Source organism: Drosophila eugracilis, unplaced genomic scaffold (genome assembly GCF_018153835.1).
Source record: "Drosophila eugracilis isolate 14026-0451.02 unplaced genomic scaffold, ASM1815383v1 contig_2088, whole genome shotgun sequence".
NCBI classification, from domain to species: Eukaryota; Metazoa; Arthropoda; class Insecta; order Diptera; family Drosophilidae; genus Drosophila; species Drosophila eugracilis.
In genome coordinates, this window is record NW_024572964.1 from 4,829,809 (window position 1) to 4,857,176 (window position 27,368).

At 39.6% G+C, this 27,368-nt stretch overlaps 6 protein-coding genes across 16 annotated transcripts in view; 2 read left to right on the top strand and 4 right to left on the bottom strand.

The window, feature by feature from the left end:
* Window positions 1–7,658, bottom strand: part of LOC108107986 — a 60,967-nt gene extending 53,309 nt beyond the window's left edge. For 4 of the 6 annotated variants that reach the window (XM_041817924.1, XM_017215832.2, XM_017215831.2 and 1 more), the window contains exons 1-2: window positions 2,851–2,919; window positions 1,008–1,451 (exon numbers count right to left, since the gene is read on the bottom strand). In XM_041817924.1, the coding sequence (XP_041673858.1) occupies window positions 1,008–1,018 (11 nt within the window). In that variant the 5' untranslated portion in view covers window positions 1,019–1,451; window positions 2,851–2,919. Of the gene's footprint in view, window positions 1–1,007; window positions 1,517–2,850; window positions 2,920–7,147 lie in introns of those variants that run through there. The other 2 variants (XM_017215833.2, XM_017215830.2) reach the window with 2 other exon arrangements.
* Window positions 7,659–7,844: 186 nt separating this feature from the next.
* On the bottom strand, window positions 7,845–9,062 carry LOC108107653 (mitochondrial 2-oxoglutarate/malate carrier protein). Its single transcript, XM_017215239.1, has one exon. It carries the CDS (start codon window positions 8,979–8,981, stop codon window positions 8,076–8,078), a length of 906 nt encoding a protein of 301 aa, XP_017070728.1. The 5' UTR covers window positions 8,982–9,062; the 3' UTR covers window positions 7,845–8,075.
* Window positions 9,063–9,169: 107 nt separating this feature from the next.
* Window positions 9,170–10,364, bottom strand: LOC108107655 (mitochondrial 2-oxoglutarate/malate carrier protein). Its single transcript, XM_017215241.2, has one exon. The coding sequence runs from the start codon at window positions 10,277–10,279 to the stop codon at window positions 9,341–9,343; it is 939 nt and encodes a 312-aa protein (XP_017070730.1). The 5' UTR covers window positions 10,280–10,364; the 3' UTR covers window positions 9,170–9,340.
* A 2,819-nt stretch (window positions 10,365–13,183) lies between these two features.
* LOC108107794 overlaps window positions 13,184–27,368 on the top strand; it is a 108,181-nt gene continuing 93,996 nt past the window's right edge. For 3 of the 5 annotated variants that reach the window (XM_017215508.2, XM_017215506.2, XM_017215509.2), the window contains exon 1: window positions 13,184–13,885. The gene's annotated coding sequence lies outside the window, so the exon portion shown is untranslated. The remainder of the gene's footprint in view (window positions 13,886–27,368) is intronic. The other 2 variants (XM_017215507.2, XM_017215505.2) reach the window with 2 other exon arrangements.
* LOC108107795 lies at window positions 14,709–15,587 on the bottom strand. Of its 2 annotated transcripts, none has more exons than XM_017215510.2 (2): window positions 15,425–15,587; window positions 14,709–15,364 (listed from the first exon to the last, which is right to left on the bottom strand). In XM_017215510.2, exon 2 carries the CDS (start codon window positions 15,286–15,288, stop codon window positions 14,860–14,862), a length of 429 nt encoding a protein of 142 aa, XP_017070999.1. In that variant the 5' UTR covers window positions 15,289–15,364; window positions 15,425–15,587; the 3' UTR covers window positions 14,709–14,859. The 2 variants fall into 2 exon arrangements, with proteins under 2 accessions (XP_017070999.1, XP_017071000.1); XM_017215511.2 differs by having other exon boundaries at window positions 14,709–15,447; window positions 15,505–15,541.
* LOC108107799 lies at window positions 17,694–18,682 on the top strand. Its single transcript, XM_017215514.1, has one exon. It carries the CDS (start codon window positions 18,384–18,386, stop codon window positions 18,672–18,674), a length of 291 nt encoding a protein of 96 aa, XP_017071003.1. The 5' UTR covers window positions 17,694–18,383; the 3' UTR covers window positions 18,675–18,682.

The window sequence follows — 27,368 nt, forward strand, 5'->3', positions numbered from 1 at the left end:
CATTGCATCCACGAATAAATGACTTTATCAGGCTTAATATGTTAATAATTTCAAAAAAATAAAATAAATTTTAATACCAACAAACAGCAAGAAACCAAAGTAAAATCTTAAGTGAAAAATTGAATTTTCTCAATTGATAAATGAATAAATTAACGAATCTAATCAAGGAGGGATATAACTCAACTTGTCTTAACTTCTGTATGCGAACTATGCTATGCAAATTTAAATTTCACAAATGACACTTTTCAATTAATATTAATAACCAAGACACAAAAACAATTAAAGTAGAAAGACACAGATTAGATTTGCAATTTACAAGTCAAGCAGAATTGGTTTTTATTTCGTATTTAAATTAGTTTTCTAGTTCGAATTTTTGGAATTTTCTTAATTCTTAAGAAGTTTTTCCTGCTCTCCTTAAGAATTTTCCCCTATCCCTTATAGGCACCACACACTGTAAAGACAAAGACATGGCAGACAAGATTTGTGCGAGCATTTTCGCAATAACAAATTCAATTATTTGCAAGCACTTTTAAAATGATTTAATGCCTGTCGTCCGCTGTCCGTTGTCCGCTGTCCGTTGTCCGTCGACAAAGCGAAACACTGAGCCATTAAATGAAACTATAAATGTTTTCATTTAGCAATAGTTTATGTCGCACACTAGCACTCTCCCAATGCCCAGTAACATGGCTTAGAATACTAAAACGAAATTTATTCGCCTGGCTGGGTGCGTTGAGTTGAGTTTAGTTTTGGGTTTCGGGATTGTTCAACTGTGTGGCCTGCTCCATATGCATTATAATTGCCTGTTATTGGGTCATTGTATAAATAGTTATTATTTAATTTGCTTGTTTGCTTCTTAGTTTTGTGCAGCGAGTGCATCGCTGAAGAATAATGCGCATTCCTAATTACTACGGGGGGCTCTTAATATGTAGAAGTAGTACGTGCTCGCAACTTTAATTGACTGAATCTTTATCTTTATGGTATATATAAATTAATAAATTACTTCTTACCCCACTGGCATGTCATAAATTGCCCATGGCAAATGACCAACTTCTTGGCTTGCCGTAGGCCAATATGAAATTAGCGCAAATTTTTTGTGCGGCTGCTAATTGACTGCTTGGATTGGATTGATTAAATTATATTTCTTATAATTAATTAGAAAATGACACAGCTTTTGATTTAAAAGTTACTTAAATGCTCGAATTGGTTTGATTAAATTATTAAATAACAGCTTTGCTTTGTTTGATTATTAACTATTTTGCATTTCCATGAACACTTCTTAAAAATTCACAGCATTGTTGTAATTTTTTAATTTAACACTTTTTTCACTTTTCTCTTTTGGTTTTAATTTGATAAAAGTGTTCAATGTGTTATTAAATATCTTGTGTATGTGGATTGCTTCGATATTTGCACAGAATTTTCAATTAAATAATGGCCTGAAATAACATTCACCACTGGAATAAAAAAGAAAAACGATTTGCTCTCAATAAACTTGAACTTTAATCGTTGGGGACTTCTTCACATCACCGTGTTACATTCATCCTTTAAACATATTTTAATGCAATTTGTATATAATTGTTGATTCCACATTAAGGGCTTTAATTTCATTTATTGATTTACAAAACAAAAACCCTTCATTACGTTGCTGGAAATAAATTGGCATCATTTACATTTATCCTGGCTCGTGTTTTGCCATTTCACATTCGCGTTAATAATAAAAATATTTATTTAAATGCATATCCGGAAACAAGTTTATTATTTTTATTAGCTAAAATGGGCATGTTAATAAGGGGAAGAACCAAATGCATTATTATTTTATTTATAATTTACATTTGTTAATTCATTCAAAAACGAGTAGGATTTTTTCACAATTTCCATATCAATACACATTTGCCGTGGCTCTAGCACTCTCCATATCCGCATTTATTAAATTAAATGCGCTTTCATTTATGCATTTTTATTAACTGGCCAAAAATGGCTTAATTACATGCAATTTATACAAGCGAACACTCGAAAGCCATTTCACTAGAATCGCGCCAGGAAAAAAGGCAGAGAACTAAAATTGCAATCTGCAGTTTATCCTGTTTAAGCGATGATATGCCAACTTATTGATTTAATTTGCTTCCTGCGAGCTGGAATCATTATGGCCAACAGAGGCGAACTTGCGCAAACACATGTCGATTGGGGCGGCGGCGGATTGGTGGTATTAAAGGGGGGCGTGGCAGGGTCACACACTCGAGCGTAAAACGTTGCCCAAAATGAGGTCAAAGTGCGCTGGCGTTTTGCGTGACTGAGCGCTCGTTTCGTTCTCACTATATATATATATATATTCATACATATATATGAAGGCTTCAAGGATGTGTCGCTGCAGTGGTATTGTGCTTTATATTTTCACTATTTTATTTTCTGCTGACACACACACACACGCGCGTGCACACATACAGCAACTCAAGCTCGTGTGAATTCATCCAGCTCTGTTTGTTTGTTTGTTTGTTTGCCTGTATCCTGCGGCTGATGAATCAACTTTTGCCTTTTACTCAAGTCACGAAACACAAACCGAAAAACGCACCGAAATCAAGCGGTCGAGGATTACATTTGCGTGAAAATCAAAGACAATCGAACTGGCACACACACGCAGGCACGCACGGGGATCTGGAACACCGGAAAAGCCGAAAACAGGACACAGACACCGAGATCCGGTTAAGGACTCTACCCAGATTCCCAGAAAAGGTCTCTTGATTAAACGAGATTCGAAAACGGCCAACGCGTCGTATGAGCAATGCGCATCCTTTGACTCGAAATTGACCCGTTCTTCTGGTGACGTGCTAATTGCTTGTCCAGGATAATGAATACTTCATTTGGCGGCCAGAGACAGTCGCTCCTTGTTCTCTTTCGTCGCCATTTAATCCACTTGCCTCGAACTACGCGGTGCGACTAATTCCAGCGACGAAATGTTAAAGCAACGACGCCGGCAGCGACGACGGCTGCTAGTTAGTTAGTTAGCGTGCTAAGCAGCAGGAACAACAATAGAAAATATTGTGCAGATAGAGAAAATATTAGACTCTGTGGTGGGAATAGAAGTCTAAAGTTGGTAAACTGGTTGGTAAAAGATTAAAGTCTAGAATTTTCTTTCATTCTAAAATATTTATAATTTATTGCTTTAAGTTATCCGATTTTTTTGGTAGTAATATAATAGATATTTTAATTTCTTCCCGTGTAGACACACATTGGTGGGGAGTGGTTAGCTAAGTGGGTGTGGGTGACATATAGCGTTCGAGACAACGATGTCGTGCGGTCTTGTGGCGGTTATGTAGTGGGTGCCGACTTAAGAGGGGGCATCGAGGTGCCTTGGATTGACCGGGCGATTTGCTGCGGCTTAGCCATTAAACTGGGCACATTATTAGTTTAAGTTTGGTCCGGACTTGGGTCACTGCTACGATTAACCGTAATAGGCGTCAATTGGAAAATTACCGACGATCTGCCGCACATTTGAGGCGACTTTGCCGGCGACAATGTATCCGTATCTGTTGGGTGTTTCGTGTTGAGATTGTGATTGTGATTGTGTCGAGGTGGAAGACAAAAGGCCAGGGACTAAGATTTCGCAGATTTGTTTGCTTACCCTTTAGGGTATACTCTGTAGTTTATTCTGGGTATTTTGAACTAGTTACTTAGTTTAACTTGTAAAAATTAATATGTAATAACTATATTCTTTAAGCTTATCTTTATTTATAAAAAATATTTTCTCAAAAGAAAAAGGACAAAAGAAGTAATTCGATTTGGAATAATAATAATAATAATAATATTTAATGTCAAGTTACCATGGCATTGAAATGTATATTTTTCCTAGAACACCATGCCGTCCAATATCCTCCCATGTCTAGCCTTGGGCTCTTAGTCCCTCGTGTTATCTAAATATTTGATGACTTCTACTGAGGTTTTCGCCGCTCATTTAAAATTCAATTTATTTTGGCAGCCGACCGCCAAAGCGACCCAAAAAGAAAACCAAAAATTTGCATTACTTTTGGCATTGATTTTATGCACGGAGAAGGAGAGCGCGACAGATGCCTTGGGTCGCGAATCTAGACGGGGAATCTTGGCTCCGTAATTCGTGTGGCAATTGTCTTAATTCGAAAATTGCAACTCTCGCGTTCCGCCGTAGACAAATTGTGGCCATGCACGAGTGTGTACGCATCTGGGCAACCACGATAATGATTGTGTCCCAAGATCCGACCAGAGATGACAGCCACAAGTCTATTTTGTTGCTGCTGCGGCTTATCTGTTGCCCATCAATGGGAGGGTAAATATATTCGAACACTGAGAGAAAAACTTGGAAACTATGATACTTATTCTTGGTGTTTTTACAAATAATAAAGGCTTATAGAGACAATATTTTGCTGGCCAGCTAATGTGAGGACTTATGGATTATAGAAATATATATCTTTTTAATGAAAATATTTCTTAAATATTAATATTATTTTTCTCACTACATACTTGTTAAATATACTCTCATACATCAGTATTATGCTTGTCTCTTTTGTCATAAACGATGACATGTGAGATTTGCGCGGTTCGGTCAAACAAAAACTTGGCGATTGACCTTTGACCCCGGCTTTTGCGTGCTCACTTCAAGATGGGCTTTTTTATTGTTGTGAATTCATTAGTTGCCTTCGTTAATTTGCTTATTAGTTAATTGCATTTGATGCTCGAAAACATATAAAAGCAGCCCCAAGCGAACACCACCAACAAGCTCTGATCTTGTCGTCATGTGATCGAAAAAGCCGACGTCTGAGCGAGCTTATTAAACCAGTTATGGATGCAGTTGTGTGCGCGGCTGTTACTTTTTTTTTTGCTTACTACAATAACAATAATAACACCAACTGGGGGATTTAGATCACGTGCGGTTTTGTCTGCCCGTTAGGGGCTATGGTAATGACTTGACACAGACTCACAGATACGATTGCACACACGAATACCATCTGAAGTGTGCCCACAGTATGTCTATCTGTCTGTTCGAAGCTTTGTCATTTCAATTTGCAAAACACTAAATGAAAAGTGTAAAGCTGAGTACAATCACTGTGACAAGATACTCACTGTTGCACCTTCAAAACACGAATTAGTTCCACTCAATTTGCTGTTAGAAGTTGAGCATATGTTCAGCTATCTATATTTAATCAGCCTATTCGCATTCATTATAATACTAAAGGGTGTGTAGGTGTCACCTAGGTAATTTGTTTCAATTTGTGATGATACCAAATGTAAATAGGGATTTAATTAAAGTAGTTACAATGCACTCTCTACTTGGAAGTGTTGCTTGAAAAGTTTCAACAGTTGGATTTATAAATGTAAATTTATTACAAAATATTTAATATATGAAAACCTAAACTAAAAAGATAGATTTAATCATATTTTTAATAACATTTTTTAATATTTAAATCCCATAAAAAGTATCTGCATGTCGCCTACCATCAAACTATTCAGCTCACCTCGCTTAATTCGATTATTGTGATATTTAATTTGTCACTATATATCGCTATATTTTTTGTTTGTTGTCACAATGTCCGCTTTTTTGTTGACACTTTTCGGTTTGCCCTAGCAATTGTCTGCTCATTAATCGCCCTAACCAAACATTAACTACATTATTGAGTTTCGTTCGGATGGAAGGGTGATTGCATTTTAATTTGATTTCTGCCGCTTGATTTCCAATTAAAATTTCAACAAACAATAAATCGGAAAAAATTCAAATGCCAACTGGAGCGTGCTAGCTGCTACTCATTGTTTATTTTTACTCATTTGTTGACAAATTAATATGCAGACAACATGAAGCTAATTTGGATTTCTAGTTCAAATAAGCCGACAAATCGTTTGGGTTGTCTTTCCCACAAAAGTGATGGATGAATATAGAAAATAAATAGACTTCAAAGGGTAGAAAATCAACAATATTGAATTATCGTTTGATTAATTTTAAATTAATTATAGTTTTCTACTTTTTATGCCTAAATCTGTTGGTTATTAAAGATATTTTTTAAAGCTAAACTTTCTGCAAATATTAAAAATTGTTTATTTTTTGCCGTGGACTACATTCTCCAGCCGTAATTCCTAGCTTTTGGTAATTACAATTCCTAGCAAACATCAGAAACTTTTAATTGCCCTAAGAAAAAGTCAACAAGAAATAATTAAATAGAACTAGAGCAGAACCTTGCGCGTCATTATCTCTCTCTCCCTGCTATCTGAGGTAAATATCCACAAGCACTGTGGGGATTATCAGAGATTCAAATGATAAATGCCAAATAATTTACACCCCAACCCAGAAAACGATTCCCCCACCTGACAACCGGCAATTATCTGGTGTCTCAGATGTTTTCCCTCAACGGTAATCGAAGTGTCAAATCAGACGATTGGGGAAATTGCAGTTTACTGTGAATGTCTAACATGCACGTAGATAAACTGTGAGATAAGCAACATTCATCTGCATATACACAAATTTATGAGGTCATAATTTTAATAAAGCAATGAAAAATAGAGCTAAGAAAAAAGTACAACTGCTAAGATACCGGGTACTTACTCTGTCACTGCAAAATATGGTAAGAAAGTGACTTAACTTAGATATTAAAACTTTTCTAATTCTTTCACTCTGCCGTGCTCAGCAAGAAAATTACCTTTTCATTTTAAAAGCCAAAAGTAGTTTTCATATCTTTCATATGTTATCATGTTAAGTCTCAATAATAATATAAGATTTTCTGATAAATTTCAGTTTGACATGTTTGAAATCTTCCCCACTTAAGCACAAATTCCCAGATTTAGTTATTAAAAAATTCGAAACGTAAACCTTACTAGGCCAGCAGCTCTTTCCCCCTCTGTTACGAACATTTCCAGTAGTTCGATATACCCAAGAACCCAAACTAGCACCGCTTAAAATAAACTTGGAGTTTCCATAACTCAATCTATAAGCGGCGCAGACTTTATGACAAATTGGCTCGGCAATCAATGAACTGTTCGTAAATTTCCTCGAGATTCAGGCAATTAATCAATCATACTTGATCGGAGGCGTCAGCGATAGAGCCTTTCCTATCGTCGCAATCTGGAGGAGTGCCCACTGTGTTGCCATAAAATCGAGATAGATACAGATTACAGATCTTATCGGTGAACTCACCTGGTTTCAAGTGGTTCCTTCGGCTATTCCAGCGATTTACAGCGCCCAAAAGTTTAGCCAATGTCGGGACCAATTCACACCATAAATAATTATCACTTAATTATCGATTTATGTGTCTATCTCGTGAGGGTTTATCAACAACAAACACATAATTTCATTTGCATATTTCGTATGTGATTTTTAAAGGCAATGGGATGGCCACGATTTATGTGGCAAACAAAGAGCACTTTCAGATGGCACTTGGACTGAACAGATCTCTACAAGTTGTATTTGGACGCTAAATTAACACTTCCGCGGCATGAACTCAACGGTTGATTCATCCCAAGTGAGAGATTTCCTTCACAGATCTCTGTCGGCAAACTTAAGTGGCTTCAATTGAGAGACGCCGCCCGGCTTTGCTCAGCTCCCTGCCAGAATATATATATCAGATATAAGTTATCCCGAACCGATCCGATCTGCACACCCGACTGACTATATCAACCGTAACCGCTCGCGAACCGTTCGATCGCAACGTAGGAACGCAACTGACTCGGCGAGATTACCGGACCGGCTGATCGGGCGACTGATAAGCGCCACAAAGCCCCACGAAAAACAAAGCCCAGCTGATCGTTGGAGCGGGACGGATGGATCTAGTCCCTGGGTATTATTTCTAGCATGCGAGAGAAAAACCTGAACGCATAATATATCATCATATATATATTTTGTAATAATGCAGCTTTGATTTTATTTATTGAACAATATGTACGATGTTTTCACAGATATCACAGATTTGGTTTAAGTTAAAAAAACAATTTTTAAAGCTTTCAAAAAGGTGTGACTAGATTTTGGCCATTGAGGATGAAGTTTAAAGATATTTCACTGATTTAAAACGACAATCTATACTATTTGGTGACTAAAATTTAGATAAAAGATAAATAATTAAACACATTTATATAGTGGAGTCAGAATCGTCACCGAGAACTATACGTTTATAGGCCTTGGTCAGCTGTTCGAGGAAAATAAACGAAAATACAGTGTGTGGCCCTAGACGACATAGATACGGGGTAAACCCTTTCCACAGTGCGGGGATACCCTCGTTTTTAGACACCTTCATCAAAACATCCATGGTGCCTTTGTATTCTCCCGATTTTTGCTGCTGGATTCGCGTTTTGGCCATGTCCAGTGGCATTGAGGCAATGGTGGTCAACAGTCCAGACATCATGGCAGCGGATGTGTGAAGTCCAAGTCCCGAGAAGTATGGACCAAACGCTCCCTTAAACTGGGAATACGAACCCAACTGGACCATATTAACGACCATGGCACGACCCACAGTAGGCGTACATCCTCTCCAGAGGGCAGTCACACCTTCATCCTTCACGATACGAACAAAGGCGTCGACCACGTTCTTATAGTTACGCCTCTCAGCAGGAGGCAATCGATTATCGGACATCATCCGGATCAAGGCTACCTCAGCGGGATTGCCGATCATGGCTCCAACAGCTCCAGCCAATATTCCCATGCCCATACTGGAAAAAAGAGTCGGTGGAGCATTAAAGTGATTTCGATATGCCTCGTTCTCCACTTGATAGAATCCCATTCGACCCGTCGTGTACGTGGCCTGTCGCATCAGGCCCGCACTGAGTCCATTATAGAACGCTAGGATGCCCTCGCTTTTAAAAACTTTCGCTAGACAATCAAAGGAGCTCTTGTACTCGCCCGTGGTGGCCGAAATCTGCATCCGAGTCTTCACCAAATCAAGTGGTTGGACAATACAGGTAGCCATCATTCCAGCTAAACCGCCATTGACGTACATCATGTAACTGGGTAATGCCTTTTTATCAACATTGCTAGGCATGGCTCAAACGGCGGACAAAATTTTGGGAAGAAAAGAAAGAAACTCGAATTTATAAAAAAGGTAAGGGGGAAAATAAGTTTGAAAGGCTATTTTGTTGGAAATGGGAAATTAGAAAGAACATTTTTCAAGCCTTCTTCGTTACTCTTAATAGTTACTTTCGAAATATAGACTGAGAGTTGGGCTATAATTTTATCATTTTATTGGCAATCCGATTTTATTTTTATATTCAGAAAAAAAAATTTTTTTTTATATTATATATAAGATAATAATAATTAGTTTTCAGAACAAGCGCGGTTGACAGAGACATTGCGAAACAATTCTAATTTTGGGGGTGAAAAATATATCATACAGCTTTAGTCCTAAGGTTCTGATGAATCGGATTGTGAATCACCGAGCACATGTTTGTTATAGGCCTTATTCATTTGCTCCAGAAAGACAAAGGACAAGATTGTGTGTGGACCCATGCGGATCAAGTAAGGTGTGAATCCCTTCCACATGGCAAAGGCTCCCTCATTCTTCACCACCTTCTTCAGGACATCGATGGCGCCACTGTACTCTGGCTTGCCTTCGATCATTCTCATCTGTTGGATACGTGTTTTGGCCAAATCTAGAGGCATAGAAGCCAAGGAGGACAGCAAGCCAGACATCATGGCGGCGCTCAGGTGAAGAGGAATTCCCTCATCAATATACCCTCGGAGGTGGTTCTTCATCAGGGAGTAAGAAGCCAGCTGAACCATATTCACTACCATGGCACGACCTACAGTAGGTAAACATCCTCTCCAGAGAGCTACCACGCCTTCATCCTTCACGATCTTCACAAAGGCGTCGCCTACGTTCTTATAGTTACGTCTGTCCTCCGGCATTAAGCGATTATCGGACATCATTCTGACCAAAGCCACCTCCGCTGGATTTCCAAACATGGCTCCAAAAGCTCCAGCCACAATGCCCATTGTCATGCTGGCCACCAAGGAAGGGTCGTTCTCGTAGTTCATTCGATACCAGTCCAACTCCATCTGGTAAACACCCATCCTGGCTGTCGTGTAGGTGGCCTGCTTCATCAGTCCTGCACTTAACCCATTGTATAAGGAAAGCACGCCCTCGTTTTTGAAAACTTTCGATAGAACCTCGAAAGAGCTCCTGTATTCGCGAGCTCCCAAGGTACCGGATATCTGCATTCGGGTCTTGAGAAGATCCATTGGCTGGACAAGACAGGTGGCCAGCATTCCTGAGGTTCCACCCATCGCATACTTCATGTAAGCGGGCACTGTTTTCTTTTCCACGCCATAAACGAGCGCCATGTTGGATGGAACAATTGATAAACTTTGAGAAAAGTGTTGGGAAAAATAAGCTGAGAATTGTGAGTGTGCTAGGGAATGAGTTAAATTTTTCTGTGACTTTTGGAGGGTTTGACTTCCTTGACAGGGCCTTCTTTAATGATTCGGAAGTTCATTTATAATCCGTAATGCTTAGTTAACAAAAGTTATCTTTCCAGATTTTTCCCATATGAGTATGAACATTCACCTAATGACAAGCTTTCGGTTGCCTTGCGGATTTGGGTCGCCGTGGCATTGATTTTAATTGTGGCAGTTAACAGGCCAACACCTCCGACCAATTAACGGACCTCTATAATTTTCCTCACAAACCAGATAATTGTCCCAGTTCTGGGCCACCCACAAATTAACGACACCCTGGCAAGCGGCTTATTATCTGTCTCGTTGGCAATCCAACCCTTTACCTTCACCGGCTTGGCACCCTTTTCCCCATTAGATGAGTACACAAAATGCTGTTTGGCATCGTTGGAAATGCAATTAGAGAGCAACTCAAACCGAAAGAACACTTTAGAGAAGGCATACAGAAGGCCCCCCAATTAGACAAACCGAAATTGTTATGTCAGTGCAGGGCAAAAACCAAACCGAATTTCATGTACTCGCAAATGGCGTATCGACAACTCATTGCGGGCTAATTAAGAACTCATGCGGTGGCAGAGACCAACAAAATATTGCTGGCAAAAACGAAAAAGCGTTTGGCGTTGATTTTCAACCGAATGAAATAGGGGAATAACTCGCATGCGATATAGCACTTACTTCATATTTACCAGCCAAAAAGTATGCTGCAGAATTTCTTATTTGCTAGCTCGGAAAAAGTCCGCTGATTAGATGAAAGCGCTGCAGTAGGTGATTTACAGATGGTACAGTGATACCTTGAAATGAGCTAAAAATTGGCAAGAAATATGGATAAACCCATGTTTTGAAGCTATATAAGGAATATTTTGGATTATCTTAACTATTTGCTGCAATAGTTTCTTAATGAAATAGTTTTGCTAGGCGATCTTCGTGCCAATTTAGTTAGAAATTTCATTCAAAAGTCTTTCATTAACATAATTATCATTTAAGGCCTTTGAAAACTTTTGATTACCATATGGCTTAGTATCTACATTCACTTCTAGCACTTAAATCCGATGAAAGGATATCAGAAGTACATTCGGAAAATTGGGATAAGCACACACAGAACCCCCTAAAACTTGAGGCATACTTGTGCTAACTTGGCTAACGATGCAAATGTTGTTATCAAGCAGTTTGCAACATAAATACTCTAATTATTTATGTGCATAAGTAAAAGTGGGGCAACAGTCTGCAGCTAAAGCAACAGCAACAGCAACAGTAACAATAACAATGGCAACAATGCAATCAAACAATCAGAGACAAGCTCGCTGAACTGAAATGCCAATTGTGAAAATTGTAAATAAATATTTTAACAGTCGACGGCAACAACAAGAAGTCGGGAAACTACAATAAATCAGATCATATCGGCGGCCCACTGCTGCGGTTTCTGTTGTGGTATATATATATATATTGATGTATATAGGTATATGGCAGATCTAGCGGCAGAGCAGCCCTACAAGCGTGGAACAGGGAAAACTGCGAATAGCTAAAAGAAAAATCGCAAAAAGCAAAAAGCGCCAACAACAATAACAATAAGGGGAACGACACAGCGACAACGATGACAATGCTGATAATAGCTATAGGAGAAGATGAAGAAGACGAGGAGGAGGAGGAGTCGAAGGAGGAGGAGGAGCGTTATGGTATCCGAAAGAATCGCCTGGAAACCACAGAAATTTACGCTCAAGCGAACCGAGCTGAACTGAACTAAGTTGAGGTGAAGCTGCTGCTAAAAGCAAAATGACAATAACAGCTGCAATTCCAAAGGGGTGCGGGGGGATAAAGCCCTCTGTGAGAGTCACAACAATGACAAAAACTAACTACTACACGGGGAAAAATACTTATCAAAAAGTTTTAAGGTTCTAAGAGGTATTAAAGAAATGCCAAGAACCGAGAAACTTTAGTTGAAAGAGTTAACAATACTAAATTACGATAACAAATAAATAAGTGTGTAGATTAAAGAAACCATTCATCGCCAAAATGCAGTAACTAGAAAGTTGGGGACTCTAAGAACCAACTAGTTGTATACTTAATATTCTTCACCAGGTATTATGTATATATTTCACTTCAACTAGTATGTACTAAATGAAAAAATCATTGTAATTATTACAACGTTAATTTTTCCCTCTGTGTACAAAAAAACGAGGCATTAAGTAGCGAACCGTTAAGAAGTCATTCGAAGTTGGATAGACCAAAAAAAAAAACAAACCTGAAGCGGCACTAAGCTGCCCTACGAGTGAGCAAGCCAGCACTAGGTGGTAATTTCTGGAGTAAACAGAGCGAATTCAGAGCTAAACCCGAAGACAAAACTTCGAGTGAGAGCAGTGAGAGCTGCGATCGTAATTGCGCTGGGCTAGAGAGTAAAAGTCTTTAGGCAAACGAGAGCGACGAGTAGCGAAAGTTAAAGCCGAATCGGAGAGTCAAAGATTAGCCGATCTGTAAGATCAAGAATTGACACCCAAAAAACACAAATCTTCTGAAAGAAGTATGTCATCAAAAAATCGTTCATTTGGTGTCTCTTTCGCTCCCTCGCAAGTTCAACGCACAATGCAAAAAACAGTTATTGTTGGACAATAAATCAATGACCACAGCAGACTAAAGATTCTAGGCATAAGAAGAAAAAAACGAGGAAAAACGAAAGACTCAGGCAACGAACTTGCGATCTTCGGCAACGAAGATCTTAAGCTCTCTTTCCACGGAGAGAGCGAGAGTGAGCTAGCTCAATTTGCTCGCTTTTCGAACTCGGAGCGGCGGGCTTTTCGAAGTTCAAGCTGTCCGGCAGCTGAAACTTTTGGTCATTCGTCAGTGAACCGTCGTGCGGCTCGAAACGCGACGCGATCATTTGGATATAGCAGTACGATCCAAGAAGATATATAAACACGATTCTTCTTCGCCGAAGAACGAACGTTTTGTCTGTGCCTGTGTGTGTGTGTTTGTTTATTTGTGCGGTGTGCGTGTTACCATTTGCATTTTGGCTTTTTTAGCTTTAACTTCGCTTCGATTTTCGATTTTCGTTCCATTTCGCCGCGTTGCATTTGCTCAGCGATTGCACTTCTCGGTCTTAAGCTTTTCGTTTCAACGGCTTTCGTTATTTTTGGTTTGAGGGGGCCTTAAAATAGCCTTTTGCCGTAATTACTGGGCTGGCCGCAAGAAAACGTGTTTGTGTCTAAACTACAGTTACAACCAGAGCAGCAGCTGCAGCTGCATTTCACTGAAAAGTGTTTGCCGAAAAAATAGTAAAAGAAGAAAAGAAATAAATAAGAAATAAAGAGAAAAAAAGAGTGCTCGGAAAAGAAAGGAAAACGTCACTCGGCGTGCGCGTTCTTCTTCCATTTGTTCGCCAGTTAACATTGTGCTCATAATTTATTGTACCCCAGCTATATGCAAATAGAAAGCAACAAATTTGTACAGCAAGTGGAATATTTCAACGTTTAATTTGGAACCCGTAAAAAAACTCCAAAAAAGGTAAAACAAATGCATTCTTATAACAACAAACTATAGATAATATCCCCACCAATGAGTATAAAGCTAATGAGGCAAATTGTGAAAACGTCAGAACTGCTCTGAACTTGATTTGGTTAATATATTCATTAGTATACATTTCTCCCGATTACGATTTGCATATCAGTCGTCGTCGGTCGCAGGTTCATAACTTCTGTTTTTAGTGGTCGAAGAAAGCTTCGGGTTAGATCATCATCACAGCTCACGTTTTTATTTCTTGTTCGATCGATGTTCCTTCTTCTGCAAAACAAAATCCCCTAAATAACACTTGCTGCACGATTGAACTTTAAACCGCATTCTTGCCCCGTCTGACTGCCTGGTTTTCTCGGCTCTCGCTCGGTCGGACGCATCTATCACAGATCGGTGAGTAGCAGTGGCCAATTTTCAATGGATCGAAGCTGCTTCGTGGGAACTCTTGACTCTTGAGCCCGAGACTTCGGGCCTGGCATTTCGCGGCACACATTTTAGCCCTGGCTAGCTAGCAAAAACAGAGCCAAAAACAGGCTTACAGAACAGGAATTTCCACTCCTACAACAAATGCGCCGACAATTGACATTTTTGTGTAATTGCCAGTTTTATTTTTGTGATTTTAGTTTGAAATTTTCGGTGATTATTGATTTTTAATCGCGAATTCCTAGGATTCATATTGATTAGCAGTCGCTTGAGTTTTATTTAAACTGAATTTAAGTTTAGTTTGCAAACTAATCTTACTATTACCAGGAATGGTGGTAGATTTCGCCATTAATCTAGGATTGAAGTTTCAGTTTAAATTTAAAAAACTTTTGCATTTCTTTTTTTTTAATTTTATTTTTTTTAGATTTTCTTACGTTTATATACAATATCATGTTCTATGATTTTAAATCGTCAACAATTGGAAAAAAATATAATGCTAAGTAAATTCTAATCTAAAAATAAAAGTGCATGGCAGTAAGTTTGACTTAGACAAAGATCTCTGGACCGAATATGTCCATCTTGACGGTTTCAGATCGGCTTAACGATCGTGGTTTCGGTGGAGTACTTGGCGCCTTAACACTAACAACGGGCGCCGCTTTGTCGGAGGTGTTTGCACTAATTTTAGTGTTGTTGGCGGAGGAGGATCGTTTCCGTCGCATGTTCTTGAGCTGATCACGCAGCTGCTCCTTGTAGACGAGCTCCCTTTTGCAGGCCTTCAGATCCTCCATGCTGCAGTTCCTCATGTGTCGGATGGTGCGGGATACCAGGCCATCGATTATGTGTATCTTGGTGCGGGACAGCCGCGTGGGTTCCGCATGACGGCGGGTCAGCTCGCTCTGGTACTGGAATAGCAGATAGCCCACGCTCGGACGAACTCCGCGTCGGTGGTTGGCAGTATTACGTTGGCTTTCCATTTTTTCTTCTTTTTATATTATAAAGACTGAAATGCGGATTGCGACAGAGCGAGCTGTGACTGCTTGGCAGTTTGAGCTGTGAATGATGTCCTGTTGTGCTTTACCAGGATTATTTATATCTGGGGCGCTTAGCTACCTGTTGACCCGCCGACTGACCTGCTGACTTGCGCGCATCGCGTAATTACCTGAAGTGCTTCGGTAAAACCAGATCCTTACCTCCATTTGTCCTTTCTCTATTTTTGATCCCTTTTTCCAAGTTGTTAAATATTTGACATCTCAGGCCAGAGGTACTAAACCTACTTGCCACACGTGTATGTGTCTCATATTTGTGTTGCGCGGCATTTGGCCAGAAATGGCAAATGTTTATGGCTTGACCTTTTGCTTAAAGACGCTTCTCATGAGCTGGCCACTGAGTCAATATGTGGATAATGAATAGATTACTAAGGTGACTAAGTGTCTGCGGATTGTGTTCAATCGTTTTGAGCCATGATTAACTAGCAGCCAACACTTGCCAGTGGAAAAATTTATCAATGGAAGAACGTTGGGTAAATATCGTATAGCTTTGAATGGAAAATGAATCAGTACAAAGGGAATCCTTAGATCTTTACGATACCATTTAGACTTTAAAGAAATTTAAATTTAAAGTTAAAGCGTTTTTCAACTCTTAAGAAAATCTAAATTTTATAGCATTCTCTGTCCTTAACTGCTTAAGAATTACACTCAACTTGAACCATTCCTCAAGAAGACCTCTCGTTTTCATCTCAAACCTATGGAAACTAAATAAATTCCCTCTCAACTCTCGGCAAATGAAAAACATTTATATTTAATGAGTTGCCATGAAGTGATAAATATAATCCCAAAGTGGCACTCGACCACTCGTTCTCCTCCTTTTCTGTGGCACAGCCCACGACTGAAGGACTGCGTGTTAAATATTTATTTATGAACGAATGTCTGCGACCTTGGCTTGACCCCCCTTGGCTTGCCATAAAAGGGATTTAATGCGGGTTGGTTAGATGATTTTAAAAATGCTTTTCATGTAATTGTAATTTCACTTAACGTAATTGACACGCGGCCCCCGCTCTAGCGAAAACAGCTACGAACCAAGTTAATTTCAGCTTAATTATGGCCAAAGGAAAGTGAAAATTCCCTTGGCCATTGTCTGTGGCTTATCGAACGAATTCTTTTAAGGAAAATTTATTGAGCTGCATTAAGGCCCGAATAATAATGGTAATAACAATAACAATGACCAGTGAAAGTTGCTTCGCATTTTATGGTAATTTTTTTGGTGGTAAATAAACGATGATTCAATGCCCATTTGGGTGCTAAATGCAAGGCCCTCAAGCTGAGATGCGCCAATGCTGATGATTATAAAGATGATGATGATGATGATTGTCTCTCGTCTGGTTAATATACGATGGAGTATATGCCATGACACGCACCAAGTTGGTGCCCCACCATCAGATCGAATCCAAGTCCATTTGCGAGACCCAGTTCATTGAGCGCGTTGAATTGGAAGCTGTCGGCGAGCTGTCAAAATCAGTTGGTCAAAATGCCTGCTAGCCCGCATCGCATGGATGGCCTTCTTCAGTCAACCAGCCAGTCAGCCCCTGGGCCACCGTTATGACCTTAGACTTTAGATCAGCCTTCCTACCTGCTACCTGATGATTACCCTACCTCTTAGCCCAAAATGAGCAGTGGAATGAGATTGAAGGAGCCCAGGGGCAGGTCATAAAACGCTGATGCTGCACATTTGCTTAATCCGGCGCGTGGTCTTTCCCAAAGTTCTTAATCCGGTTTCGAAATCCTTTTGTTTTCGCTACATTTCAGCTACTAAGTGCAATTATAAAAGGATTATGCCATCTTTCGACCTGAAGGAACTCTCGACCCGAGCACCCACTTTCATTATGAAATACCTGGAAGTAGTTAAGTTGCAAAAAGTCTGGTCTGCTCTTTCGGGAAACTGCAGTTATGCTAATGATTTACATTTACATACGCATCTCGGTGGGTTTCATGCAAATGCCCACGACACATGTGTAAATTGACGTACTTTACGTTGATGTCACTCAGGTGCTGAGCCAGAAAAACTCCGGTCTTTGGTTTACTTGGAAATCTCTTTAAATTCTTTTAAATGTTCTACGCTGTAGGTTCATTGAGGTTCCCCAAGAATTCTCTGGAATGGTGGCCGGTGAAAGGTTTACTTTGGGCTAAATGCAATGAACAAATACAAGTTCTTGGGAATAATGCTAAGAACTTATGGGAATGCATGGTCGAGAATGCGGTGGGAAAAAGCTAGTACATGGGTCGTAGAATATTCTTCATTGTGATAAATTAACTCAAACGTCTTGTTAACACATATTTTTAAGTTAATTTAATACTTTCCCATTAACATGATTTTTTAAGACATCAATAATGATTCCCCCTGGGAATGAAGGCTATCTTAATGGTTTTTAAAGTTGAAATTGAATATCACAATAGAACTCTTTTCTTTTGTTAACTAGTGTAATATGATACTACAATGGTAACGGTTTCTTAAGTTATTACTTAACTAAAATCAACATATTTTCTTACACAAAAGAAACAGTTCTGTTATTTACTAAACTTGCTTCTATTTCTTTTTCTTAATGAAACTCGACTTTGGAAAGTCAGCCATCTGTCAGGATTATTAAATCCCTTCCTCTGAGTTCCAGAATATTCTGTAACCAAACATGAACAAGCTCGTGCGAGATGGTCAACTGAATTTCTGTGTCCTGTTTAATCCTGAAATCACTTTTACTTACCCTTTCCCTGGCATTATGTGTAATAATGTCTGGTCAACCGAGCAAAGGCTTAAGGATCCAAAATGGGGATTAGGACGGATTAGGTAATGAAATATTTTGGCACAAATATTTACAAGGGAGACAAACGGCACTTGACCTGTTTTGACCTGACCCGAAATGACCTGCTCGGTCGTAGATATTGCAGACAGGTAGCTAACATTGGATATATAAGAACCGCAATCGGAGTTTTGGGATATCACTCGACTACGAGAAGTCAAGGCGAAGAGAACACTTTACTTTCACCCAACAAGTTATCATCAACATACCATAACTCGAATCATGGAGAACGAAAAGATGCTGAAACCCACCGTCAGCTATCACTTGTTCCTGTACCGCGTCGAACTGGCCCGTCGGAATGCCCGGCAGCTGCGGCTTTCCCGCACCAAGATCGAGATCACCGACGAGCTCATCTCGAATACGGTCCGCAATCTGAAGACGTGCAGCATGGACGACCTGAAGGCGGTCAACCGGGAGCTGCTCTTCAAGCGGAAACTGCGGAGCAACGTGTCCAAGCTGAAAAAGGAGGCCAAGCGGCAGCAGCGCGAGGAGAATCCACCAAAACAGGATTAGTGGCGAATCAATCAGACCGCATTGATTTATTGTATATAGCTTGTGTAAATAAATACTTATGATAAGACTTTTGCATTGCAAACGCTTTTGAAACTTGTTCATTTTAATGGTCTAAAGGGGGAGAAACCAAAACTGGTAGCTGATTCAGCTTGGCTTGGCTTAGAGCTGCTCGTTTGCATTGAACTAGAGGTGCACTGAGAGAAATATTTGAACTTAGAACTCATATGAGTGATTAACAGTGGAAATAATACTTAAGAATAAGAAAATCCTATTAATATTGTGGAAAGAAAACCCCTGAGAACTTGTTATTATAACTTCATCATTCTTAAGCTAACATTTTCTCTCAGTGCATAACTTAACGGCAAAAGCCAAGCAAAGTCACCAGAGATCCGCTCGAAAAAAGACCTCTGACAAGCGCTGACCCAAACCAGTTGGAAACTTTATGATAGCCGCTTTTGTTGTTTCCTCTCGACGTTTTTGTTTTTGCCAAAACCAACTTAATTAGAAATTGCAAATGCAATTAACAAAAAGCAAACGGCCAAATGCCAATGTTTTAATAAAATTTTAATTCGATATATATATATCATATATATGTGTGGTTGGCTGTATAAAGAGATACAAAGATTGGCTGACACTGAGCGAACGCGTTGGAAACCAAACAAAACTGGTTCGTTGCATAAATTAACGAAAAGGCAGCGGCAACAAAGTCAAAGAGTTAAGAAGGGGGCGGTGTGGGAGGCAGAAGTATAAAAAAAAAATGAGAAGAAACAAAAAGTTAGCAACTTGCTAAAAGTCAGAGAAATAAATAAAAATCAGCCAACGTTAACAGACGTTGGCCGAAACAGTTTTGCCTTTGTTTTCGTTGCTGGCTTCCTTTTTACCAACGAGGTCCGAACTCTAGACAAATTTATTTCGTGACATTGTTCAATTTATGTATGTGTGCATGCCCAGCTCTCCTCGGCGGAGATGTTGTAATAAAACAAGCCCAGTTCATAGATCGCAACAGATGTCGTCGTTCCAAGTTTCGAGTTTCGAGCTGCTGGCGCCAACTCTCAAGCTCTCGAAATAATTGCGGTGATCATTCTTGCCTTTAATCCCATAAATCATAGACTGTATAAGTTTTACTGTTGAGTTTTTATGGTCTGAAAATGTTTATAAAACTACATCAGCAGAAATTTAACTACACACTTACATATTTATTATTAAAAGGGATATAACAAACTGCTATGTTGTGATTTGCAAGGTTTTTTATTATTATTTTTTTGCAAATTCATGGGTATTTTTTATATTTTTGTCTATCACTTTTTTAACCATACTAATACCTGACTTTAAGAATCCAAAATAGCAACCATCATTTTCATTCCAAATTTAAGAGAATTCCATCATATTTTCCGCAACATTTCATAATTCATCAAAAACTGATTTACAAGCAAATCAAAGTTTTCATGCCTCTCTCTTTTGATTAGAATTCTCTTTCTCCGCCAATCAAAAATGGTTGGCTTCAATAATTCATTGTTTTTGCCACTGCCAACGATTATTGAAGGACAGGCGGGCTTAGAATCACAGACAACTTGAGGTTCGCTGTGTCGTTCTACTTGACAAATGGATTTCTGTGGCCTGACCCACGGCGGCAATAGCAACGAATTCGCTGCGGCATAGGAAAATCATCAAATCACGACTTTGAGCTCTTTTGATTGACATGCACAAAAAGGAGCAACACAAAAAAGTGGGAGAACAAACATTAACAGCAACAAAAACTACCGCCTGATTGTTCATAATTAAAGCCAGCGGCCCCGAGGCTGTTTGCCAGTAAAAATCGCAAATTTCGCAATAATTCTTTGGCGTCACCATAGTTGCCGGAGTCTCGAGGTGACAGAGAACGAATCTAACAGTTGGCTCTAACCACCGAGGAATTATCTCACATACTAGCTAGGTATATAGATATATATATATATATAGCATACCACATAACCAATACGCCCCGTTAGCCAGAGCGCTTATTAACGCATAATTAGCATATTTAGTGCGGCTCGAAGATTGCATCCCGCCGAGTAATTACTTCGATACCCTGCCTTAGTTTCGCTTGGATACAAGTGACATACTATAATTTGGCACTGCAAGAAAAGATTTTGGAAAATTAAAAAAATAAAATGGTTTTCTAATCATTAATATATATTGAGAGTAGACTCTTGATAAAATATTACTAAAAAGAAAAAAGAGTAAGTAAAATTTTCTTTTTCTCAAAGAGGTAATTGATTTCTCTAAGTGTATCCATTTCAAGTTAAGCCTCATTTAGTGCCGCACTCTGTTACCATTGCCACGAACCAATTGACCAACCCACTAGGCGGGCAGCCTCCATTGCCTCTGCTCCTGCCCCTGGCTCTACCCCTTTCCACTGCCCCCCCCACAACCATCTTGACCGCTGAGCTTGTACCGTTCACTTTGCGGGCATTTGAGTCGCCAACGCCATACCGTCGACAATGGCAACAACTACAAGAGCAACTCAGGCAACAATTGTCGCATTTGACATTTAGCCACAATTACTTTTTGTTTTAGCCGTCTTTCGTTGCTTATATTTGGCATGACTCGCTGGCCATATCTATCTGTACCCCTTTTTTGCATTTCCATAGCGAAACTTGTTATAAATTTTAAAATATGCACACTCTTTTTTCCTACTCCCCATCTACCACCGCCACTTTTGTTTTCAAGGTGTTGCAGTCAATTAAATTGCGACAAAAATGTTTTTTCCTCGTGCACAGAAAAACAGCTGACATGACCAGAGATTCGCTGGATTATTTTTAGAAAGTCGATCACGTTTATATCGGGGTTCGATTTTAGATTGTGGCTTATGTGGTTGATTTATGATTTTTCTAGGAGGAGTTTATATGAAATACAAAGTGATTCGGACTGAATGGATTTACGATCTCCATTGAAACCCCGTTTAAATTGTCCTTTTCTTCTGGCATTTCCTTTGTTTCTTGCAACTCCGCTGGCAACTTCAAAATAAGCAACCTGATGCCCCTGTGACTTGCATTGTGCCTCGAAGGTGTGGCCGTTGCACTTTTCCACATCTAGTCGGATATTCTGTGGTGGGCGTAAGCTTAAGACCCCCAAACTGGAATCAGACTTGCCGACATGGCTCAAATCCAAACTGAAAAAATTAAACACAACTTCTTGGGGCGGCCCCCAGTGAGCCTTTCATAACTTTTGGCATTTACAATATTTAATCATATTTCGTGAGGACCGTAGACGGGCAGAAATGTCGTTCGAGCGTAACTTATGGATACTTTGTGGGCCTGCATTTCCAACTCCATCTCCATCTCCATCGGCATCTGCATCTTTCTCTCAGCAATTTAACCGTTTTCATTTTTTATGCATGTGCATTGCATTTGTAGCTCATTTGCATTTGCGGTTGCTGGCTTCGTCATCCTTGTCCTGGGTGTCTGCCATGCAATTTGCTGCACAAAAAAAAATATGCGAAAAAATTGAACCGAACTGAGTGCCGGGCGCCGAACATTTGGCGGCATTAAATTTAATTTTATTAAAGAAAAAAACTTTGCACTCATATATGCATGTGTGTGGGAATTGCACAAATGACAACAGGCGCAAGTTGCTGTTGCTGTTGCTGGTGTTGCTGCTGTTGCTGTTGTTGCTGCTGCTGCTGCTGCTGTTGTCGCCACATGTTGTTGACGTGCATGTTGCCGCGGTCCGCCTTTTGTTTTATGGTTGGTGCGGGTGTCTCTGCGAACTTCGATAAAGTTTTCCGTTTACCAACGAGATTGAAATTGTAACAATTACGTTTTATATACGTAGATGGCAGCTTGTTTCTTGCTCTTTGGCCTTTTCAGACCGATGTTGCTGGTGGTCTTTTGTGGGTTTCCATGCTACCAGAGCACAATCCTTTGAGTTGCTATTCAGCATCTTAACCTGTTCGATGTTGCATATTCATGTTGGTGCCCAAGGACATCGAAGGCGAGAGTCATCATCATCAGTAAAGCGGCAGATGAAGAGGATTCTAGGAAGTGCACATGAAATATTTTTAAAAATTGAAAGAAACTTAATAAAACTTCTTAAATAATTCCTAATTATGGTAATAAAGGAAAATATTAACTTGGAGGATATAAATATTTTACATATAAATTACCTTTAATTACAGCAAATATCTTTATGGTTAAACAAGTTTAAGCTCCTGTTTATGACTTTAATAATAATCCGAGATAAAGTAAACAATTAATGCTGCATAAATAATGCAATGTTTATCTTTTCTTTCTGTGCATTGTCAGATGGAGAAGCCGCTATATCGAAATGCTTCTCATCATCATTTGCATATGTTACACTTTATTTATTGTTGCGGTTGTTGTGTTTATTTTTTCTCTCTGTTACTCGCCGCGCATTGCATTACAAAGAAAATGGCGTTATGGTGTTATAAGGTGGAAGGTGGGCTGCCGGCGGTGGTGGGGTGGCGTATGCAGAAGAAGGAGGAGGAGAAGAAGAGCAGATATAACTCATACGCAATGTTAACCTCGCTCTTTCTTGCTCGCATATTTATAGCAGTTACGTGAGACTTTGTTTATGTGACAATTGCTTTTTGTTTCACAGTTCGGCTTCTGCACACACGCGTTTATATATTTGCCGTTTTGTTATAATTTTTTGTTTTTTTGGGAGTTGTAATTTATGTCATTCGATTGTGCAAGAATTTTGCAAACATTTGCTGTTGGCACCTTTAGCGCTCGCCTGATGAATGGAAGCCTTTCAAGTTCTCCCTGAAGTTAATTAATCGTGCACTTAAAGAAAGGAAATCGAGATTGTGGGTGAAACTTAAGTTAAGGTGTGTACTTGGTGTCGTAATATGGAAAATAACTGTCTTTAAATTACAGAAAAACTGGCTCAAAGTTTTAAGAAATGTTTGCAACATTAGCTAAAACAGTTTATATTCTCCATTCAGAATGAATCATCATAATTGATATGCTTCTGCTCTCTGAAATGAAATTAGTTTCTCTACTACCTCAGTAGTTTACCATCGTAACGCCTGGTAATTGAATAGAAGACATCCCCCTCCCCTTTACCAGATCGCTTGCTGCTCATTATTGGCCAACAATCAGGGGAAACGAGATGGGCTTGGGCCATATCATTTTCGCATTTTGATGTCCGATTACAGGCGGCAACGCTAACTAGAGCAGCAACAATAGAAAAAAAGGTACAATGGCAGCAGAGGCAGCCACAGCCACAGCAACAGCAACAGCAGCAGCAGAAGCAACAACTATTATGACAGCGACTGGCTGAAGCAAAAGCAATTTGTTGCACTCACTCAGATACAGATACATACACAGAAAAGTCTACCATAAAGAATTGTATCTGTGAGAGACAACTCAATGCGCTCTCGACTCTCGACTCTTGGCTATATGAAAAATGGATCTGCTCCAGAAGATTTCAGTAATCTCGTTCGTCACACATGGCCGCTCAAGTACAAATTTATGAAGACTCTCTGATGGTGGAGCCCTCCCTTTTTGACCATGTCCGAGTGGGTTTTATTAACTTGTTCTAGAGCTTCAAGAATGTCACGGTAGAGTGGCCAAAGTGTCAGTGGATAAGACATTCCGATTGCCGTCTGTCTGTATGATGTAAGTTCAATAAATTTTCCATTGCAACAAATGCACAGACAATGGCAATCACTGTTGCCTCATTTGCTCATTTGCATGGCAATATTTTGCGAAATCCCAGCTAAATGACTCCCCGGTAACGTATCTCCTGTGTGAAGAAATGGGCGCGTTGTTGAAAGCGCCAAACAATTAATGTGACTGCAATGGGCTTAATGAACTTTTGCAAAAAGCAAAATCCAACTAACATCGAAAAAAAAAACATTAAATTCAAGTGGGAATAAAGGGAAAATCTGCGATTGTCTTCATCTCCGCGAATCATTATCCCTTTCACATTCGATTTAGCATTTAACGATGCACGAAATCAGCCTCTCCGGTATCCATTTCCACACCGATTTCCACTTCCATCCCGACAATTTCCACGCAAATTTCAATTAATTAAACCAAAAATATTCCTGCTGCTTCTGTTGTTGGGCTGCAAAGGCCAGGGCCTTTTACAATTGACGTAAAATATAATTAAAATTGTTCATGTCAATACGCAAAGCGAAATCGGAGTCGAGGGGCCGGCAGAAGGGGCACAAAAAGTCAACGCGATGCGACGCATTCAATCAATGCGTGGCAGACAAAATGCAAAATGCACTTTTATTGTATTTTAAAACAAATTGAAAAGCCAACAATGCGCTGTAGAAAAAAACGTTGAAAAATGCTGGCGTTGGTCAGAAAATGAAATACCACAAAGTTGTATGCTCTGTAAAAAAATTGTTTGAAAATGAGAATTAGGAAGAACATATTCTTGTTAACATGAAATGTAATTTATCTGACTAAAAATACTAACTACTAACTCTTCACCTTCTAATTTACCAGTTCACTAAAATGAGATTAATATTCAGGGGTACATAGACCAAATGAGAACAAATTTGCAAAGTTTTTTAATTGCCTTTTTAAACCATCGCCCAAATATGTTTTGACTGACCTCGATCCTCATCCGTTCATAAATTATCATGTTACCATGTCATATGATAATCAGAATTTATGGTTTAATTGTTAGATAATAGAGCAAAGAATTAATTCCCATGCCCCCTTGGCATTTATGGCAAACAAAGCCCATCATATGTCAGTCGAGAAGGGTTTTGGGTTAGGGTATTCCTCTGCATACATTTCTGTGTAATAATAAATATTTTGTTTGGCTTTTGTTTATGTAGAGCTTCTCATTTTTTTCGAATGGTGTTATGGCACTTTTTTTGTTGCATTTAATCTTGCATTACTCTCGTTGCAGCTTTGATTTTTGTGTCGTTGTTGGCTGTTGGCTGGCATGTAAATGGGCTAAAAGGGCGTTGTTTTTGTCGCTGCATTTTTACGCCTGCCTAGTTTTATGGGTTTTGTGCAGTTTTTACTTTCACCACCGAATGCAAAAATTGTCTGTATAAATTTCAGTTTCGATTGGCCAACCTTCTCCTACCTCCAAACGATATGATGATCGATGTCGGGCAATCGAAAAGTGTCAACTTAAAATGCAGGTGCATTGCGACCCCAAACATCTTTTCACCTGCCTTCACAAAACGCAGCGTCAACATCATTATGGTTGCTGCCTGATTTCTTTTGACGAAAGCGCAAAAATTTTCCTAATGATGCCGCGCAAAATCAACTGCAACTAACTGTTTGCTGTATACCCATACCCATACCCCATATCCATACCCATACCCAATACCCCACCGATTTTCCACCGCATCGACTGCAGTAATCTGGTCATGGCCAACGTGGATGATTGTTGACTTTTATGATTTCCATTTCTTAGCATTATTATGGACGTATGGCAAATCAACAGCAGCAAATAGAAAACACACTGCACCGCAATAGCAGCAGCAGCAGTTGCAGCTTCAGTGGTACAAAAAAAAAATCAATAGAAATAGAAAACCCCCGGATGGGGGCAACTCTCCCCGTTCATCTGTTGTGCGTATGCCATAAATCGTAACAATAACTACTTGCCACTTGGCCAGACAACGAGCAGACATCGCTGTCGAGTTGGATTCGTATTCGGATTCAGAGTTTGACTCGGACTCAGGCTCAAAGTTGGAATTGGACATGGACATGGACATGGAGCGGACGCAGAAGGCGGCATACGATTTCACTTGACTGACAAACAGACATAAGCAAATTGTTTGGCTTCACTCGCACGATGTTGGTTATATCCCTCAAGTGACTTTCTAAGCGATTCCGAATGCCTGCAACATGAAAAATGTGGAGCGAAGGCAGTGCAGCAGTGGCAGAGGCAGTTGTAGTGGCAACAAAAAAACAGCTCAATGCCATTATCATTGGGCATCATATCCCCAATTACTTGTAATTCATAGAGTATTGTATACTGTACAGTATGGCTTCGTAAAACACCTGGATCTCGGGACTCTTGGGACTTTGGCTTACCGTCTCTGGTATGTGAGCTTCTTTTTGTGATTATTGGGATAATTTGCTTAACCCTCTTATCTTACCAAAGATTCCACCATGAATTATCCTCCATAAACTTGTAAAGTACAGGTTTTATATTTTGTATGGCTTTAGAAAGAAGCCGAATCTCTGGTTCTATTAGAGTTCTGGGGATAATTTTTGGCATGCGAACTTCTTTGATGTTTGTGATTATGGAAATCATTTCATTTTTATAGGTATCCTAAATTTTGCGACTTAAGTTTATGGATTGACTTCCTTATTGCGGATAAAATGTGGAAACCGCTCAGATCTCAGATCTTGATAAAGATATCCTTACTGCGAGGTACCTTTCCGTTGAAACCCACATCTTCCTCTTTGATAAGGTTATTCGGCCCATTTATCCACCTACGCCCACAATTTTACCGCCTGTCCTTCAACGCGTGTCCAGTGTTGTGTAGTGTGCTCACAAATATTGTCCCACACAACTCATAAAAAGCCCATTTATAACTGTTAACTTGTACAAAAGTATTTACAGACGATTTAGCAGCTCACAGAATTACAACCATCGCCACACAATTGCAATTGTTTATTTGTGTTTACTGCCCTCACACCGCCCACATCTCCAACACCCCCTCAACCGCCTCCGTCTCAATGAAGAGGATTTCCCACCATCACCTCC